Here is a 21,216-nt window from a genome sequence, read left to right on the forward strand (position 1 = left end):
CCTAGAGCCCGTGCTCCGCAACACATGCACCGCAATGAGAAGCTCGCTCATTGCAATGAAGAGTAGCCCCTGCTCGCCGCAACTAGAGAAAGCCCATGTGCAGCAACAAAGACACAACACAGCCAAAAATAAATAAATAAAATAAATAAATTTATTAAAAAAAAAAAAAAAGAATCCACCTGCCAATGCAGGGGACATGGGTTCAATCCCTGGTCCGGGAAGATCCCACATGCCGCAGAGCAACTAAGCCCGTGTGCCACAACTACTGAGCCTGTGCTCTAGAGCCTGTGAGCCACAACTACTGAGCCTGTGAGCCACAACTACTGAAGCCCACGCACCTAGAGCCCGTACTCTGCAACAAGAGAAGCCACCACAATGAGAAGCCCACGCACTGCAACGAAGAGTAGCCCCCGCTCGCCGCAACTAGAGAAAGCCTGCGCACAGCAATGAAGACCCAACGCAGCCAAAAATAAATAAATAAATAAATTTATTTAAAAAAAATAGAATTCTTGGACATGTGTAGTTCAGTTTAGAAAACCTGTTTTCAAAAAAGATTACTTTTGTTAACTTGTTGATTTTAATGGTGAATATCATAAACCTATCAGTTTCCTAGGGCTGCAGTAACAAAGTACCACAAACTGTGTGGCTTAAAACAACAGAAATTGTTTTGGAGTTCTGGAGGCCATAAGTCCGAAATCAAGGGTTTAGTAGGGTTACACTCCCTCTGAAGGCTTTAGGGGAGAATCTGTTTCTTGCCTCTTCCAGCTTCTGGTGGCTCCTGGTGTTCCTTGGCTTGTGGTAGCAAAACTCCATTCTCTGCTCGTCTTCACATGGCCCCATTTGTGTGTGTGTGCCTGTGTTCTCTCCTTTTCTTATAAGGACACCAGTCATTAGACATAGAGCCCACCCTACATCTAGGATGATTTCATCCTGAGATCCTTAACTAAGTACACCCCCAAAGACCCTATTTCCAAATAAGATCCCATTCTGTGGTTATAGTAGACGTGAGTTTGTGGGGAGGGGGACACTTTTCAACCCACTGCACTTGCCATTACAGTTTATGTGCTTTTATTTATTTATTTATTTGGCCGTGGTGCACAGCTTGCGGGATCTTAGTTCCCTGACCAGGGCTTGAACCCAGGGCCTGAACCCAGGGCCTGGCAGTGAAAGCCCCGAGTCCTAACCACTGGACCGCCAGGGAAATCCCTATGTGCTTTTAGTTTTATGTTCTTAATTTCTCCCTTATGATGCAGTCATCCCTCAGTATCTGTGAGGGATTGGTTCCAGGAGTCCCTGAGGATACCAAAATCTGTGGATGCTCAAGTCCCTTATATTAAGGGACATAGTACAGTCGGCCCTCCATACCCTCAGGTTCTGCATACGGGGATAGGGAGGCTGAATGTTTATTTACTGAAAGAAATCCTAGTATAAATGGACTCTTGCAGTTCAAACCCGTGTTGTTCAAGGACCAATTGTACTTTTTGAGTAACTTTTAAACTGGTTTAATAGAATGAATAAAATGTCTTCTTTGGTATCTTGTTTTAAAACATTGAAATCAATAGGAAGCAGGTTTTTATTAGACAGGATTTATTTTTCTTATACAAGAAAAAGGTCATAGTAGCAGTATCTGGCACATAGTAGGTGCAGGTGCTCAATAATTATTTCTTAAATACATGAATGAATTTTTAGAATAAGTCTTATTAGTATGGGGAATTCAGTCTATTATTCTTTTCAAAACTACCAGACTGTAAATTAAGGGTTCTGCTGATATGTTCAACTTCTACTATTTATGTTTTATTAAAAGGATATTTAGTATTATTATACTATGTAATATTCTTTTGAGGATTATCTTTTAAAAAATATCACATTTCACTTACCCTTTTTGGAAAAAGCACAAGTTTTTGAGACAGATCTGGCTTTGTATTTTTGCTTTGTCAGTCACTAGCTGTGTAACTTTGGGCAAGTTATTTCATCTTCCCGTGCCTCAGTTACTTGTAAAGTGTTGCTAATAATACTAGTCTTCCAGGGTTGGTGAGAGTTAGAGTCAGTATGTTTGGGTACAAAGTGAGTATGTCATGAATATTAACTAGTGAGTTGTATACCTTAATTATGTATTATAAATCAACTAGATTTATATTTTAAAAAGTAGTAGTCATTTAAAAATATCTGATTTCAACTTAAGTCAAATGAACCTGTTTTCACCTCTGTGCTCTTCTATGACAGAATAAGTGTTTCTATAGTTTTTGGGTAGTAGGTGAAATCCCTGTCAAGGACTTGGCACTATGTATATATATGTCTAGCAATATTATGTTGAAAATTAACCAAAGTTAGGAAATGGGTTGAACTTTGGAAGCTAGAAATCTCTGGTATTGATGGGATGGAGGAGGATGGAACAGGTTAGTGAGATTGAAGCTTATGGGGATGGAAACTAGATGCATAGAAATTACAGCTATTATTTATTTAGTACTTATTATGTACCTGGATCTAAGTGGATAAAAGGGACAAATCAAAGAGCTGAGATAAGATTGGCTATATAGGATTAAATCAGAAAATTTAGGACTGATTAGCTAGGAATGGGGGACAGGTTTGGGAGCAATGGAAAATAAATAACCCTAAATAGCAATAGCCATCCTTTCTTTATTGAGCACTTAACTGTGCCGGTCACTATGGAAAGTGCTTTACAAAGCCTACTTCATGTCACCCTTATGGAGTACGTGGTATTCTGATTTTGAATAGAAGGTTGAAGTAATTTAACTTGTTCAAGTCAAACATTTAGTAAATACCTTCATGCAGCACCAAAGCCCAGGTCTTTGTGACGGCAAAGCCCATGCTCTGCACGCGGATTGCCTTCTCATGTGGAAGTGGAATTGGGTGCTTAGCCCTACTCCTGAAAAAGATGAATCTGTTAATACCTATCATTGCTTTTTCCTTCTCTTTGAAATTTTTCTTAATTGAAAAGAATATTAAAAAGTAAGTAAAATTTGAAAGAAAGATCAGTGTAGAATAACTATTTTAATTATGGCACATTATCATTTTTATGTAAATATTTTTGTATAGCTGGAAAATGTAGAATACATATACAGTTTTTGTTTGTTCTTTTCATGTTTATGAGAGCATTTCATGTAGTTTTTCTATGAGAGTCTGTTCTGTTGGAATGACAATATATTAAACTGTTCTCTGAAATTGGTCATTTAGGTTAATTGCAGTATTTGTTCTTACATAAGACACTGTAATAAACATATTTATGCACATTTTTTCATTTACTTAATTCTAAGTTAAATTACAAGTAGAGGAACAACAAATTAAAAAAAAAATGAAATAGCACCCTTAATGCTATTCTAGGACAGTAATTGCCCTTTTATTGCCCTAAAATGTACTGTTGGTTTACACAGCCATGAAAAAGGAATTATTATACTAACATTCCATTAAAAGAACCAAACTGTTGGGACTTCCCTAGTGGTGCAGTGGTTAAGACTCCGCACTCCCAACACAGGGGGCCTGGGTTCTATCCCTAGTCAGGAAACTAGATCCCACATGCATGCAGCAACTGGGAGTTCGCATGCCACAACTAATGAGCCTGCCTGCCACAACTAAGACCCAGTGCAACCAAATAAATAAATAAATATTAAAACAAAACCAAAAAAACCCAAACTGATCATGTTCTCTGCCTACTGACTTAGTTTGGAATGTCTGTGTATGTGTGAGAATTTGAATGATATCTTTACAGTTGTTGTCATGACACCTTCCCCCTCCCTGACATTTTCTTAATTTTTGTTTGAATATTTATGCAATCACACTTTTGTGATTTCTTCCACTGTTTCAAAAGTGAAGAAGTTATGCCTCTATACTTCTAATTAATTTATAATTTGATGAAATGCTCAAGTTTTAGAAAAAAGTTCAGCTATACCTTGATTATCTTGTGATTGATTTCATTCTGTTTATTCTGCCTTCTTTATTTTTTTTGGGGGGGGGGCGCGTCTGTTATTTATAGGTGGAATGATATTCTACTCCTTATTACTCATGAGTTGAATTTTACTTGATTCCCTATGCCTTGTCTATCACCTTCCCTCCTACTCTTGCTAATTTCTTCCTAACTTTTTGGTATGTGCTCCATAAAATTTTCTGTCACATATCTGCTGCAACGTACTGCTTTCTAAATGATTTTAGTTGTTCTGTTGTAAAGTTTGTCTTGCACTCTCTCATTTCATAACTTCTTTATTTTCTTTATTTTTTTTTTTTAATTTTTTTCTGTTTTTTGATTAATTTATTTATTTTTTGGCTGCAGTGGGTCTTTGTTGCTGGGCACGGGCTTTCTCTAGTTGCAGTGAGCAGGGACCACTCTTAATTGTGGTGCTCGGGCCTCTCATTGTGGTGGCATCTCTTGTTGCAGAGTACAGGCTCCAGGCGTGCGGGCTTCAGTAGTTGTGAAACGTGGGCTCAGTAGTTGTGGCTCACGGGCTCTAGAGCGCAGGCTCGGTAGTTGTGGCACATGGGCTTCGTTGCTCCACGGCGTGTGGGATCTTCCCAGACCAGGGCTCGAACCCGTGTCCCCTGACTTGGCAGGCGGATTCTCAACCACTGCGCCACCAGAGAAGTCCCACTTCTTTATTTTCTTATCACCATGAAATAGTTAATAATTTTCCTAAAACATTCACATATTTCTCAAGTGAGCATTATTAATGTCCATTCTTTTTGTTTGCTTGTTTATTCTTTTGTACTCGTTTTGGTGTTTCTTACCTTACAGTTACTTTGGTCCTCTTCAGAGGCCAGGAAGGTCCCAGGGACCCAGACTGCTTTCCATTGGTACTTTCCCTGGCAGCGTTAACTGGCGTATAGAAGATGCTCCATACATAAGGCCAAATGAATGAATTTGAGAGAATGCTTTGAATCTCCTATTCCAGGTCCTTATTTAATGACAGAATGTACATCAAGAGTTTCAGATAAGCCCTAATTGTTTCTTAAAGTTAATTGGGGTTGAAAATAAGTTAAGCAGAGTATGGTATAAGAGGAGAGTGGTCAATGAATTGGAGTTTCATCAACCAGTTGATGAATTGGGTGATGAATTGGAGTTTAGACCCAAATGGATTCTGTCAATATTAACTGGTATTGTTGCTATTTCCCAGTTCTGTTTCAGTTGTGCAGTTAATGGGAAAAGGTTCCTACCAAGCCATGCTTGGAGTTTTGGGGGGTAGTTGGGACAGATGAGATGAGTACTTACTCAGTATCAATAAATTAGGTCTCAGAAAGAAGATACTTCCTGAATTTGGGTTTAACAGTCAAGTTGACTCCTCTTAATCACATCTGATTGGTACTGGAGACTGGAGAAAACCTTATCAGAAATTAGAATGTGCTTGATTTCTACAGTTCATTTCAGCTGTGACTATAGGTTTTTCTTCCTCACTGATTTCATATATATTTTAATGATGTTTTGATGGAAATATATACAGTGCATTCTGTTACCATGCCATCTTTCAGGAAGCTTCTATAATTTCTTAGCTATGAATGGTTCTTTTTTTTTTTTTTTTTAATTGGGGTATAGTTGATTTACAGTATTATATTCATTTCAGGTATACAACATAGTGATTCAAAATTTTTATAGATTTATACTCCATTTAAAGTTAATGTAAAATGTTAGCTATATTCCCTGTGCTGTACAATATATCCTTATAGATTATTTATTTCATATTGATACACAGTTTGTACCTCTTCATCCCCTACATCTATCTTGCCCCTCCCCACTTCCCTCTCCCCACTGGTAACCACTAGTTTGTTCTCTGTATCTGTGAATCTGTTTCTGTTTTGTTATATTCACTAGTTTGTTTTATTTTTTAGATTCCATGTATAAGTGATGATATACAGTATTTGTCTTTCTGTCTGACTTATTTCATAGCAGAATACCCTCCAGGTGCATCCATGTTGTTGTAAATGGCAAAATGTCATTCATTTTTATGGTTGAGTAATATTCCATTGTGTGTATATGGAGATAGATGGATAGATAGATAGATAGATAGATACCACATCTTATTTATTCATTCATCTGTTGATGGACACTTAGGTTGCTTCCATGTCTTAGCTACTGTAAATAGTGCTGCTATGAACATTGGGGTGCATGTATCTTTTCGAATTAGTGTTTTTGTTTTCTTCAGATATATACCCCAGGAGTGGGATTGCTGGATCATATGGTAGTTCTACTTTTAGTTTTCTGAGGAACCTCCATACTATTTTCCATAGTGGCTGCACCAATTTGCATTCCCACCAGCAGTGTACAAGGGTTCCCTTTTCTCCACATCCTTGCCAACATTTGTTATTTGTAGACTTCTTGATGATAGCCATTCTGACAGATGTGATGTGATAGCTCATTGTGGTTTTGATTTGTATTTCTCTGATGATTAGCAATGTTGAGCATCTTTTCATGTGCCTATTGGCCAGCCATGGATGGTTTTGAGATTAGTTGAACTATATAAATGGTACTTACAAGAAAAGTTAGAGATTCCCTTTACATTGTAGTAGTTTAAAAATGGCACTTTTTGGAAGTTAATCCTTTGTCAGTTGCTTCGTTTGCAAACATTTTCTCCCATTCTGAGGGTTGTCTTTTCGTCTTGTTTATGGTTTCCTTTGCTGTGCAAAAGCTTTTAAGCTTTTCATTAGGTCCCATTTGTTTATTTTTGTTTTTATTTCCCTTTCTCTAGGAGGTGGGTCAAAAAGGATCTTGCTGTGATTTATGTCATAGAGTGTTCTGCTTATGTTTTCCTCTAAGAGATTTATAGTGTCTGGCCTTATATTTAGGATTTTTTTTTTTTTTACATTTAGGTCTTTAATCCATTTTGAGTTTATTTTTGTGTATGGTGTTAGGGAGTGTTCTAATTTCATTCTTTTACATGTAGCTGTCCAGTTTTCCCAGCACCACTTATTGAAGAGGCTGTCTTTTGTCCACTGTATATTCTTGCCTCCTTTATCAAAGATAAGGTGACCATATGTGTGTGGGTTTATATCTGGGCTTTCTATCCTGTTCCATTGATCTATATTTCTGTTTTTGTGCCAGTACCATACTGTCTTGATTACTGTAGCTTTGTAGTATAGTCTGAAGTCAGGGAGCCTGATTCCTCCAGCTCCGTTTTTCTTTCTCAAGATTGCTTTGGCAATTCGGGGTCTTTTGTGTTTGACAGATTGCCAACAAACACATGAAAGGATGCTCAATGTCACTAATCATTAGAGAAATGCAAATCAAAACTGCAGTGAGGTATCACCTCACACCGGTCAGAATGGCCATCATCAGAAAATCTACAAACAGTAAATGCTGGAGAGGGTGTGGAGAAAAGGGAACCCTCTTGCACTGTTGGTGGGAACGTAAATTGATGCAGCCACTATGGAGAACAGTATGGAGGTTCCTTAAAAAACGAAAAAGAGAACTACCATATGACTCAGCAGTCCCACTACTGGGCATATACCTGGAGAAAACCATAATTCAAACAGAGTCATGTACCACAATGTTCATTGCAGCACTATTTACAGTAGCCAGGATATGGAAGCAACCTAAGTGTCCATCGACAGATGAATGGATAAAGAAGAAGTGGCACATATATACAATGGAATATTACTCAGCCATAAAAAGAAACGAAATTGAGTTATTTGTAGTGAGGTGGGTGGACCTAGAGTCTGTCATACAGAGTGAATTAAGTCAGAAAGAGAAACATACTGTATGCTAACACATATATATGGAATATAAGAAAAAAAATGGTTCTGAAGAACGTAGGGGCAGGACAGGAATAAAGACGCAGTCACAGAGAATGGACTTGAGGACATGGGAAGGGGGGAGGGTAAGCTGGGACGAAGTGAGAGAGTGGCATGGACATATATACACTAACAAATGTAAAATAGATAGCTAGTGGGAAGCAACCGCATAGCGCAGGGAGATCAGCTCGGTGCTTTGTGACCACCTAGAGGGGTGGGATAGGGAGGGTGGGAGGGACACGCAAGAGGGAGGAGATATGGCGATACATGTATATACATATAGCTGATTCACTTGTTATACAGCAGAAACTAACACACCATTGTAAAGCATTATACTCCGAAGATGTTTTTAAAAAAATGGCACTTTTACTTTATTATTCCCTGATAATCCTTTGGGTTAGACTATGTTGCGGTTGAACATTCGCTCATTTGCTGGGAAGATTTGTATTGTGGGAGTATTGTGAAGGTTAAGAAAGGATCTGGGCGGGTCCCAGCAGCTCGGGCCGGCGGGAAGAGCGGCAGCGGCCATGCAGCCCAGCTTCGCGAAGGCTCTCGGAGCGCCGCGGCCCGCAGGCACCCGGCACACGCCCGCCCCGCCGCCACAATGCCCAAGAGGAAGGTCAGCTCCTCCAAGGAGGGGGCAGCGAAGGAGGAGCCCGAGAGGAGATCGGCGAGGTTGTCAGCTAAACCGGCTCCCGCAAAAGTGGAAACGAAGCCAAAAAAAGGCAGCAGGAAAGGATAAATCTTCAGCCAAAAAAGTGCAGACAAAAGGGAAAAGGGGAGCAAAGGGAAAACTGGCTGAAGTGGCTAACCAAGAGACTAAAGAAGACTTACCTGCAGAAAACAGAGAAACTAAAAATGAGAAGAGCCCAGCCTCTGATGAAGCAGGAAAGAAAGAAGCAACTCTGATTAACATCACACGTCTGGTCCTATCAGTGGTCCCTGTCTCCCTTCTTGTACAATCCAGAGGAATATTTTTATCAACTATTTTGTAAATGCAAGTGTTTTAGTAGCTCTAGAAACATTTTTAAAAAGGAGGGAATCCCACCTTATCCCATTTTTTAAGTGTAAATGCGTTTTTTTTTTAAGAGGTGAAATCATTTGCTGGTTGTTTATTTTTTGGTACAACCAGAAAATAGTGGGATATTGAATATGGAAGGCTTTGATTATCTTAGGTGTCAGCTTAACATTCCATAGATGAGGGGTAGCTTTTATATCCTATAATACAAAGCATACTAAATGGCAGTTTGGAGTCAGTTGTGCATTTAATGTCTTAAACACTTTAAATTACTTCTTTTCCCATGTTGTTTTTGGTTGAATTGTTTCCTAAAGCAAACCACTCACTCCTTGATCTTGGCTCTCCTGGTCAGAATTTTGTGTACTCTGTAACATCTTTGGTTGTGGTAGTCCAGTTCTTCTCGTAACTTTGTTAATGTGCTGTGAACGACTGACAATTTGAGTATGTAGTGTATATGATACTAAATTGTGAATTATGTGTTACAATGTAACAGCATATCACTATTTGAAGATATTGGTACTTGATATCCTGTCAAGGAAAATTTGCCTCCAAATTTTAAGCTGGAAAGTCACTGGAATAACTGTTCAGAAAAGAATCACAACTACCTGATTTTTTAGATTTTTGGTACGTATGTTAAGAATTGTGTACAATTTAGGAACTTCCCTAGTGGCACAGTGGTTAAGAATCTGCCTGCCAATGCAGGGGACACAGGTTCAAGCCCTGGTCCGGGAAGATCCCATGTGCCTTGGAGCAACTAATCCCGTGAACCACAACTACTTAGCCTGCGCTCTAGAGCCCGTGAGCCACAACTGCTGAGCCCATGTGCCACAACTACTGGAGCCCGCACACCTAGAGCCTGTGCTCCACAACAAGAGAAGCCACCGCAGTGAGAAGCCTGTGCACTGCAACGAAGAGTAGCCCCCGCTCGCCGCAACTAGAGAAAGCCCGCGCCCAGCAGCAAAGATCCAACACAGCCAAGAAAAAAAAAAAGAATTGTATACAATTTAAGTGTCTGTGCTGATCCTCAAAACAACCAGTAAAATCTCAATTTTTTTTTATAAAAAAAGAAGAAAGGATCTGGACAAAATGGAAGGTGAACTTAGGTGGTAAATTACATTCTTGAAAGGGACTGAGTTAGGACTCTGATTTGAACACTTTGAGTCTTATTTAACAAAGACTTTTTCTTCCATTGTGAAATATCTGTGTAACCTAACCTTAAATTTAGTATTATTAACTAAAATATTTAAGCAAAGTAGCAAATGCTTAAAAAATTCAAAATAATGAGGAACCACCCCATCCCCTGTTCCATCCCTCTCAATTGCAGGGGGTTTCATGGGGCAGAAGATCCCTTCACTTATTGTCTTGGTTAGCTTGGTGGGGAAAAAAATGTTAAATTGTTGAAAACCATTGGACCCGATGATCTGTAAGGTTCTCTTTAGTTCTAAAATTCTAAACTTCTTATTGTTAAATCGTCAAGAGCACATATTAAGTGAGGAGCAAACAATGCTTTTTTTTTTTTCTTTTAGAAAAAATAATAATCTCATTGCTCCCATGATTAAAAACCTGCAGTGGTTCCTAATCCTTGGGGGTTTTTAAAGGATGGTCAGGCTCGGCTCCATCCCAAGTCCCAGATCAAGCAGGAAAGTCTATTTAGATTGGAATAATGAGAAAAATTCTTTGTTTAAAATAATGTTTTAAATACAAGGAGTTTAAAATATCAGTGCTGAGTTTTCAATTTGGAAATCGTAAAAAATATTGTATTAATCTGCCATAACAAAAATATTGCAGACCGAATGGCTTTGACCACAGAAATTTATTTTCTCACAGTCTAGAGGCTAAAAGTCTGAGATCAAGGTTCGGTTTCTTCTGAGGCCTCTCTCCTTAGCGTGCAGACGGCTGCCTTCCCTCACTGTCCTCCCGTGGTTTCCTGTGTGTACCTCTGCTCTTTCTCTGTGTATCCATATTTCCTCCTAAAGGCACACTTGTCAGGTTGGATCAGGACCTACCCCAAATGTTTCATTTTAACTTAGTCATCTCTTTAAAGGCCTTATTTCCAAATACTATCTATCACATTCTGAGGTACTAGGGATTAGGACTTCAACATACGAATTTGGGGGGAGACACAATTCAGCCCATCAGGGATTTCTTGTTATCATTACCCTTGATTTTCAGCTGGTAATTATGAAGATTGCCAGGGAAAGCTCTTTGATATTGGTCTTACAAACTGTGTTCTAATTTAGAAGAGAACATTTTCTTCCTGAAAAACTAAAACTCTAAATCACTTATTTAAAAATTGAAAAAAAATTTTTTTGAAAAGTAATACATGTATATTTTAAAATGTCAAATAGTGCTAAGAGGTCTATTTATAAAACAGAATTTCCTACCCCCACTTTCAACTCTTAGCTGTTTCTTCTTGTATTTATCTTTAAAAATTTTTTTTTAATTTTTTATTTATTTTATTTTATTTTTTTAAAATTTATTTTATTCATTTTATTTTTGGCTGCGTTGGGTCTTCATTGCTGCGCATGGGCTTTCTCTAGTTGCGGCGAGCGGGGGCTACTCTTCATTGCAGTGCGGTGGCTTCTCTTGTTGCAGAGCACGGGCTCTAGGCATGCAGGCTTCAGTAGTTGTAGCACGTGGGCTCAGTAGTTGTGGCTCGCGGGCAGTAGAGCACAGGCTCAGTAGTTGTGGTGCACGGGCTTAGTTGCTCCACGGCATGTGGGATCTTCCTGGACGAGGTCTTGACCCTGTGTCCCCTGCATTGGCAGGTGGATTCTTAACCACTGTGCCACCAGGGAAGCCCTATCTGTTTTTTTTTTAAACTTCCACATTTCTAATTGATAATGCATGCATAAAAGTTATCTTAATTCTTGTTGACAGACTTTTTGTTAAATTCTTATTATGGTTGATGAGGATTTTAGTTCTTTCTTAAGTTATTTTATTTTTATATTGAGGTATACTTGATTTACAGTATTATATTAGTTTCCAATGTACAACATAGTGATTCAAAATTTTTATAGATTTTACTTCATTTATAGATATTATAAAATATTGGTCATATTCCCTGTGCTGTACAACATATCCTTGTAGCTTATTTATTTTATACATAGTAGTTTGTACCTCTTTATCCCCTATCCCTATCTTGCCCTTACCCAATTCCCTCTCCTCACTGGTAACCACTGGTTTGTTCTCTTTATCTGTGAGTTTGTTTCTTTTTTGTTATATTCACTAGTTTTATTTTATTAAATTAAAAAAAAATTTTATTGAAGTATAGTTGATTTACAATACTGTGTTAGTTTTAGGCATATAGCAAAGTGTTGTGGATATATATACATATTATGTTCTTTTTCAGATTCTTTTCCATTGTAAGTTATTATAAAATATTGAGTATAGTTCCCTGTGCTGTACAGTAAATCCTTGTTGTTTATCTATTTTATATATAGTGGTATCTGTTAATCCCATACTCCTAATTTATCCCTTCCCACCCTTTCCCCTTGGGTAACCATAAGTTTGTTTTCTATGTCTGTGAATCTGTTTCTGTTTTGTAAAAAAGTTCATTTTTATTATTATTTTTCGATTCCACATACAAGTGATATTGTATTTGTCTTTCTCTGTCTGACTTCATTCAATATGATAATCTCTAAATCCATCCATGTTGCTGCAAATGGCATTATTTCATTCTTTTTTATGGCTGAGTAATATTCTTGTGTGTGTGTGTGTGTGTGTGTGTGTGTGTGTGTATCACATCTTCTTTATCCATTCATCTGTTGATGGACACTTAGCTTGCTTCCATGTCTTGGCTATTGTAAATAGTGCTGCTATGAACATTGGGGTACATGTATCTTTTCTTTTCTTTTTTAAAATTTTTTTCTGGCCTTTTGGGAACAATGTCATCTTACGAGGAACTTGCCTTTCTCCTCTTATGCTTTTTTTTAAAAAAATAAATTTATTTATTTATTTTTGGCTGCGTTGGGTCTTTGTTGCTGTGTGTGGGCTTTCTCTAGTTGCAGTGAGCAGGGGCTACTCTTCATTGTGGTGCACAGGCTTCTCATTGCAGTGGCTTCTCTTGTTGTGGAGCATGGGCTCTAGGCGTGCGGGCTTCAGTAGTTGTGGCGCATGGGCTTAGCTGCTCTGCAGCATGTGGGATCTTCCCGGACCAGGGCTCGAACCTGTGTCCCCTGCATTGGCAGGCGGATTCTTAACCCCTGGGCCACCAGGGAAGTCTGTATGTATCTTTTTGAATTAGAGTTTTCATCTTTTCTGGATACATGCCTAGGAGTGGGATTGCTGGATCATATGGTAGTTCTAGTTTTAGTTGTTTTAGGACCCTCATGTTTTCCATGGTGGCTGCACTGATCTACAGTCCCACCAACACTGTAGGAGGGTTCCCTTTTCTCCACACCCTCTCCTGCATTTATTATTTGTAAATGTTTTGATGATGGCCATTCCGACCGGCGTGAGGTGATACCTCATTGCAGTTTTGATTTGCATTACTCTAATAATTAGAGATGTTGAACATCTTTTCATGTGCCTATTGGCCATCTGTGTCTTCTTTGGAGAAATTTCTATTTAGGTCTTCTGCCATTGTTTGATTGGCTTGTTTATATTTTTGATATTGAGAGAGCTGTTCGTATATTTTGGAAATTAAGCCCTTATTGGTCTCATCATTTGCAGATATTTTCTCCCAGTGCATAGGCTGTCTTTTTGTTTTGTTTATGGTTTCCTTTGCTGTGCAAAAGTGTATAAGTTTGATTAGGTCCCATTTGTTTATTTTTGCTTTTATTTCTTTTGCTTTGGGCTGATCTAAGAAAATATTGCTATGATTTATGTCAAAGAATATTTTGCCTATGTTCTTTGCTAGGGAGTTTTATGGTATTATGTCTTACATTTAAGCCTTTAAGCCATTTAGAGTTTACTTTTGTGTATGGTGTGAGGGAGTGTTTGAACTTCATTGATTTACATGAGGCTGTCTGGCTTTCCCAACACCACTTGCTGAGGAGACTGTCTGTCTGGCTTACTTCACTAAGCATAATAACCTCCATGTCAAAGATTTTAGTTCTTTTGTACCTTTTCCTCTACACCCTCATTCTCCTAATATAATTATGTCATACTTTAAAAAAAATCCATATTTGGTGTTTTCATAATTGTGACTGTGTAAAAACTATCTGCTAAGCCAATACTATGACTATATTTACTTATAGAACTTTTCATTTTTCCTGGAGTTATTAATTTACCTCATTTTTTCATTTGCTTAGTTTTCTTCTAACCTAAGGCTAAATTCTCCACATCTTCAAATGCTTTTGTAAGATCTTCCTCAATGTAACATTTCGTACTTTCAAACCTGTAAGATAATTTATCTGTCTATTCTTTTTTCTCCCTAGAAATAACCGTCCTAGATCCTCTGCAACATTTCTGTCTGGATTTGTTGCCTTCCAGCCTTCTACACAGCTGTTACCTAGGACTTTGCTTCATTACCTTATTGGGGATTCTCTTCTTTTTCTCCTATATTGGATCCCTTCTTACTGAATACCATCTTGGTTTCTTTTTATTTATTTATTATTTAAAGAAAAGTTTTTTTATTTTTAATTTTTTTTTGAATTTTTGAATTTTATTTTATTTTTTATACAGCAGGTTCTTACTAGTTATCCATTTTATACGTATTAGTGTATCTATGTCAATCCCAATCTCCCAATTCATCACACCACCCCCTCCCCACCACTTTCCCCCCTTGGTGTTCATACATTTGTTCTCAACATCTGTGTCTCAATTTCTGCCCTGCAAACCGGTTCATCTGTACCATTTTTCTAAGTTCCACATATATGCGTTAATATACGATGTTTGTTTTTCTCTTTCTGACTTACTTCACTGTGTAAGACTGTCTCTAGATCCATCCATGTCTCTACAAATGACCCAATTTCGTTCCTTTTTATGGCTGAGTAGTATTCCATTGTATATATGTGCCACATCTTCTTTATCCATTCGTCTGTCGATGGGCATTTAGGTTGCTTCCATGACCTGGCTGTTGTAAATAGTGCTGCAATGAATATTGGGGTGCATCTGTCTTTTTGAATTTTGGTTTTCTCTGGGTATATGCCCAGTAGTGGGATTGCTGGGTCATATGGTAATTCTATTTTTAGTTTTTTAAGGAACATTCATATTGTTCTCCATAGTGGCTGTATCAATTTACATTCCCACCAACAGTGCAAGAGGGTTCCCTTTTCTCCACACCCTCTCCAGCATTTGTTGTTTGTAGATTTTCTGATGATGCCCATTCTAAGTGGTGTGAGGTGATACCTCACTGTAGTTTTGATTTGCATTTCTCTAATAATTAGTGATGTTGAGCAGCATTTCATGTGCTTCTTGGCCATCTGTATGTCTTTGGAGAAATGTCTATTTAGGTCTTCTGCCTATTTATTTATTTATTTATGGCTGTGTTGGGTCTTTGTTGCTGCGTGCGAGCTTTCTCTAACTGCGTTGAGTGGGGGCTACTCTTCACTGCAATGTGCGGGCTTCTTATTGCAGTGGCTTTCCTTGTTGTGGAGCATAGGCTCTAGGTGCGCGGGCTTCAGTACTTGTGGCACATGGGCTCAGTAGTTGTGGCACGCGGGCTTTGGTATTTGTGGCTCGCAGGCTCTAGAGCACAGGCTCAGTAGTTGTGGCACACGGGCTTAGTTGCTCCGCGTCATGTGGGATCTTCCTGGACCAGGGCTCGAACCCGTGTCCCCTGCATTGGCAGGCAGATTCTCAACCACTGTGCCACCAGCGAAGCCCCGTTTGCAAATATTTTCTCCCATTCTGAGGGTTGTCTCTTCACCGTTTGTAGTTTCCTTTGCTTTGCAAAAGCTTTTAAGTTTCATTAGGTCCCATTTGTTTATATTTGTTTTTATTTCCATTAATCTAGGAGGTGGATCAAAAAAGATCTTGCTGTGACTTATGTCAAAGAGTGTTTTTCCTATGTTGTCCTCCAAGAGTTTTATAGTGTCCGGTCTTACATTTAGGTCTCTAATCCATTTTCAGTTTATTTTTGTGTATGGTGTTAGGGAGTGTTTTAATTTCATTCTTTTACATGGAGCTGTCCAGTTTTCCCAGCACCACTTATTCAAGAGACTGTCTTTTCTCCATTGTATATCCTTTCCTCCTTTGTCATAGATTAGTTGACCATAGGTGCATGGGTTTATCTCTGGGCTTTCTATCCTGTTCCATTGATCTATATTTCTGTTTTTGTGCCAGTACCATATTGTCTTGATTACTGTAGCGTTGTAGTATAGTCTGAAGTCAGGGAGTCTGCTTGTTCCAGCTCCATTTTTCTTTCTCAAGATTTCTTTGGCTATTCAGGGTCTTTTGTGTCTCCATACAAATTTTAAGATTTCTTGTTCTAGTTCTGTGAAAAATGCCACTGGTAATTTGATAGGATTGCGTTGAATCTGTAGATTGCTTTGGGTAGTATAGTCATTTTCACAATATTGATTCTTCCAGTCCAAAAACATGGTATATCTCTCCATCTGTTTGTGTTGTCTTTCATTTCTTTCATCAGTGTCTTATAGTTTTCTGCATACAGGTCTTTTGTCTCCTAAGGTAGGTTTATTCCTAGGTATTTTATTCTTTTTGTTGAAATGGTGAATGGGAGTGTTTCCTTAATTTCTCTTTCTGATCTTTCGTTGTTAGTGTATAGGAATGCAAGAGATTTCTGTGCATTAATTTTGTATCCTGCTACTTTACCAAATTCATTGATTAGCTCTAGTAGTTTTCTGGTAGAGTCTTTAGCATTCTCCATGTATAGTATCATGTCATCTGCAAACAGTGACAGTTTTACTTCTTTTCCAATTTGTATTCCTTTTATTTCTTTTTCTTCTCTGATTGCCATGGCTAGGACTTCCAAAACTATGTTGAATAATAGTGGTGAGAGTGGACATCCTTGTCTTGTTCCTGATCTTAGAGGAAATGCTTTCAGTTTTTCACCATTGAGAATGATGTTTGCTATGGGTTTATCGTATATGGCCTTTATTATGTTGAGGTAGGTTCCCTCTATGCCCACTTTCTGGAGAGTTTTTATCCTGAATGGTGTTGAATTTTGTCAGAATCTTTTTCTGCATCTATTGAGATGATCATATGGTTTTTCTTCTTCAGTTTGTTAATATGGTGTATCACATTGATTGATTTGCTAATGTTAAAGAATCCTTGCATCCATGGGATAAATCCCACTTGATCATGGTGTATGATCCTTTTAATGTACTGTTGGATTCTGTTTGCTAGTATTTTGTTGAGGATTTTTGCATCTATGTTCATCAGTGATATTGGTCTGTAATTTTCTCTTTTTGTAGTATCTTTGTCTGCTTTTGGTATCATGGTGATGGTGGCCTCATAGAAGGACTTTGGGAGTGTTCCTTCCTCTGCAAATTTTTGGACGAGTTTGAGAAGGATGGGTGTTAGCTCTTCTCTAAATGTTTGATAGAATTCACCTGTGAAGCCATCTGGTCCTGGACTTTTGTTTGTTGGAAGATTTTTAACCACAGTTTCAATTTCATTACTTGTGATTGGTCTGTTCATATTTTCTATTTCTTCCTGGTTCAGTCTTGGAATGTTATACCTTTCTAAGAATTTGTCTGTTTCATCCAGGTTGTCTATTTTATTGGCACGGAGTTGTTTGTAGTAGTCTCTTATGATGCTTTGTATTTCTGCAGTGTCCGTTGTAACTTCTCCTTTTCCATTTCTAATTTTTTTTTTTAAAAAAAACTCTTTTATTATTTATTTATTTATTGGCTGTGTTGGGTCTTCGTTTCTGTGCGAGGGCTTTCTCTAGTTGTGGCAAGCGGGGGCCACTCTCTTCATCACGGTGCACGGGTCTCTCACTATCGCGGCCTCTCTTGTTGCGGAGCACAGGCTCCAGTCGCGCAGGCTCAGTAGTTGTGGCTCACGGGCCTAGTCGCTCTGCGGCATGTGGGATCTTCCCAGACCAGGGCTCGAACCCATGTGCCCTGCATTGGCAGGCAGATTCTCAACCACTGCGCCACCAGGGAAGCCCTCAATTCTAATTTTATTGATCTGAGTCCTCTCCCTCTTTTTCTTGATGAGTCTGGCTAATGGTTTATCAATTTTGTTTATCTTCTCAAAGAACCAGCTTTTAGTTTTATTGATCTTTGCTATTGTTTTCTTTGTTTCTGTTTCACTTATTTCTGCTCTGATCTTTATGATTTCTTTCCTTCTACTAACTTTGGGTTTTGTTTGTTCTTCTTACTCTGGTTCCTTTAGGTGTAAGGTTAGATGGTTTATTTGAGATTTTTCTTGTTTCCCTCTTAGAACTGCTTTTGCTGCATCCCATAGGTTTTGGATCATCGTGTTTTCATTGCAATTTGTCTCTAGGTATTTTCTGATTTCCTCTTTGATTTCTTCAGTGATCTCTTGGTAATTTAGTAACGTATTGTTTAGCCTCCATGTGTTTGTGTTTTTTACGTTTTTTTCCCTGTAATTGATTTCTAATCTCATAGTGTTGTGGTTGGAAAAGATGCTTGATATGATTTCAGTTTTCTTAAATTTACCAAGGCTTGATTTCTGACCCAAGATGTGATCTATCCTGGAGAATGTTCTGTGTGCACTTGAGAAGAAAGTGTAATCTGCTGTTTTTGGATGGAATGTCCTATAAATATCAATTAAATCTATCTGGTCTATTGTGTCATTTAAAGCTTGTGTTTCCTTATTAATTTTCTGTCTGGATGATCTGTCCATTGGTGTAAGTGAGGTGTTAAAATCCCCTACTATTACTGTGTTACTGTCAATTTCCTGTTTTATAGCTGTTAGCAGTTGTCTTATGTAGTGAGGTGTTCCTATGTTGGGTGCATATATATGTATAATTGTTATATCTTCTTCTTGGATTGATCCCTTGATCATTATGTAGTGTCGTTCCTTGTCTCTTGTAACATTCTTTGTTTTAATGTCCATTTCATATCATATGAGTATTGCTACTCCAGCTTTCTTTTCATTTTCATTTGCATGGAATATGTTTTTCCATCCCCTCACTTTCAGTCTCTACATGTCCCTAGGTTTGAAGTGGGTCTGTTGTAGACAGCATATATATGGGTCTTGTTTTTTTTTGTTTTTTAAATTTATTTATTTTATTTATTTATTTTTGGCTGCATTGGGTCTTCGTTGCTGCATGCGGGCTTTCTCTAGTTGTGGTGAGCGGGGGCTACTGTTCATTGCTGTGCATGGTCTTCTCATTGCGGTGGCTTCTCTTGTTGCAGAGCACGGGCTCTAGGCACACGGGCTTCAGTAGTCATGACACTCGGGCTCTAGAGCACAGGCTCAGTAGTTGTGGCGCACGGGCTTAGTTGCTCTGTGGCATGTGGGATCTTCCTGGACCAAGGCTCGAACCCGTGTCCCCTGCGTTGGCAGGTGGATTCTTAACCACTGCGCCACCAGGGAAGCCGTGGGTCTTATTTTTGTATCCATTCAGTGAGCCTGTGTCTTTTGGTTGGAGCATTTATTCCATTCACGTTTAAGGTAATTATCGATATGTATGTTCCCATTACCATTTTCTTAATTGTTATGGGTTTGTTTTTGTAGGTCCTTTTCTTCTCTTGTGTTTCCCACTTAGAGAAGTTCCTTTAGTGTTTGTTGTAGAGCTGGTTTCGTGGTGCTAAATTCTCTTAGCTTTTGCTTGTCTGTAAAGCTTTTGATTTCTCCGTCAAATCTGAATGAGATCCTTGCGGGGTAGAATAATGTTGGTTGTAGGTTCTTCCCTTTCATCAGTTTAAATATATCATGCCACTCGCTTCTGGTTTTTAGGGTTTCTGCTGAGAAATCAGCTGTTAACCTTATGGGAGTTCCCTTGTATGTTATTTGTCGTTTTTCCCTTGTTGCTTTCAGTAATTTTTCTTTGTCTTTAATTTTTGTCAATTAGATTACTGTTTGTCTCGGCGTGTTTCTCCTTCAGTTTATCCTACCTGGGACTCTCTGCGCTTCCTGGACTTGGGTGGCTATTTCCTTTTCTATGTTAGGGAAGTTTTCGACTATAGTTTCTTCAAATATTTTCTCGGGTCCTTTCTCTGTTTCTTCTCCTTCTGGGACCCCTATAATGCGAATGTTGTTGTGTTTAATGTTGTCCCAGAGGTCTCTTAGGCTGTCTTCTTTTCTTTTCATTCTTTTTTCTGTATTCTGTTCCTCGGCAGTGAATTCCACCATTCTGTCTTCCAGGTCACTTATCTGTTCTTCTGCCTCAGTTATTCTGCTATTGATGCCTTCTAGTGTATTTTTCATTTCAGTTATTGTATTGTTCATCTCTTTTTGTTTGTTCTTTAATTCTTCTAGGTGTTTGTTCTTTAATTCTTCTAGGTCTTTGTTAAACATTTCTTGCATCTTCTCGATCTTTGCCTCCATTCTTTTTCCGAGGTCCTGGATCATCTTCACTATCATTATTCTGAATTCTTTTTCTGGAAAGTTGTCTATCTCCACTTTATTGTTTTTCTGGGGGGTTTTATCTGTTTTTTCATTCTGTACAAAGTCCTCTGCCTTTTCATTTTGTCTATCTTTCTGTGAATGTGGTTTTCCTTCCACAGGCTGCAGAATTGTAGTTATTCTTGCTTCTGCTGTCTGCCCTCTTACCATCTTAGTTTCTTTCCTGATTTTGATGGAATATTAATTCTCCACTAGGTCCTTAAGAAAGCGTGAATAGAAGCTAAATTTTTGGAGACTTTGTCTGTTAAAAAATGTCTAAATTGTATTATAACCATTGATTATCTGGGTATATAGCATTCAAAATTGAAAGGTAATCACTTAAAATTTTTTTCTTATTTTTAAAACAGAAACTACATGCTTATGAACCAAAACTGTAAAGGTTCAAGAGATTATAGAGAAAGTGTGTCTAACATGAGGGTGGTTTTTGGTATGATTCAGCTGTTCTGTATATGATTATAATGGTGATTACACCAATTTCTACATGTCTTAAAATCCATAGAACTGCACACCAAAAGAAAAAAGTTCAATTTGTATGATAGTTTAAAAAATGAAAAGTATTTTAAGAGAATATAAAAGTACAAAAAGGTAGAGAGCAAAAAGAAGTTTCTTTCTCTCTCCCTTAGCCTTCCAGCTTTAAACATCTAAACGTTCAGGGGTAAATCAGGCAGAATTGAAAGGAACTTGGCATATATTCACTACTATGTATAAAATAGATAACTGATGAGAACCTACTGTATAGCATAGGGAATAGTACTCAGTGTTCTGTGGTGACCTAAATGGGAAGGAAATGCAAAAAACGGGATATATGTATACCTATAGCTGATTCACTTTAATGTACAGCAGAAACTAGCACAACGTTGTAAAGCAGCTATACACCAGTAAAAATTAAAAAAGAAAAAAGGAACTTGGAACTGCTCAAGTACTTTTGGAGAATGCTAAGATTACTACTCTTCGAATAGTTCTAAATATGTTATTAATCAAACCTGGCACTAATTTATTAAAATTATTTCTCCTAC

At 38.1% G+C, this 21,216-nt stretch overlaps 2 protein-coding genes and 1 pseudogene across 6 annotated transcripts in view; 2 read left to right on the forward strand and 1 right to left on the reverse strand.

Annotated features, from left to right (window-relative positions):
* PRKAA1 (protein kinase AMP-activated catalytic subunit alpha 1) overlaps positions 1-21,216 on the forward strand; it is a 44,846-nt gene that overhangs the window by 5,893 nt on the left and 17,737 nt on the right. The gene's annotated exons all lie outside the window — the stretch shown is intronic.
* Positions 6,007-11,229, forward strand: LOC309656863 (non-histone chromosomal protein HMG-14 pseudogene; annotated as a pseudogene). The gene has a single exon. The product of its transcript is annotated as a non-histone chromosomal protein HMG-14 pseudogene (transcript).
* Positions 11,232-21,211, reverse strand: LOC309656853 (uncharacterized protein). The gene is made up of 2 exons (XM_082453873.1): positions 18,937-21,211; positions 11,232-12,724 (listed from the first exon to the last, which is right to left on the reverse strand). The coding sequence occupies exon 1, from the start codon at positions 20,348-20,350 to the stop codon at positions 19,676-19,678; it is 675 nt and encodes a 224-aa protein (XP_082309999.1). The 5' UTR covers positions 20,351-21,211; the 3' UTR covers positions 11,232-12,724; positions 18,937-19,675.

The sequence above is a fragment of the Balaenoptera physalus genome (genome assembly GCF_965194825.1).
Source record: "Balaenoptera physalus genome assembly, chromosome: 3".
Lineage (NCBI taxonomy): Eukaryota > Metazoa > Chordata > Mammalia > Artiodactyla > Balaenopteridae > Balaenoptera > Balaenoptera physalus.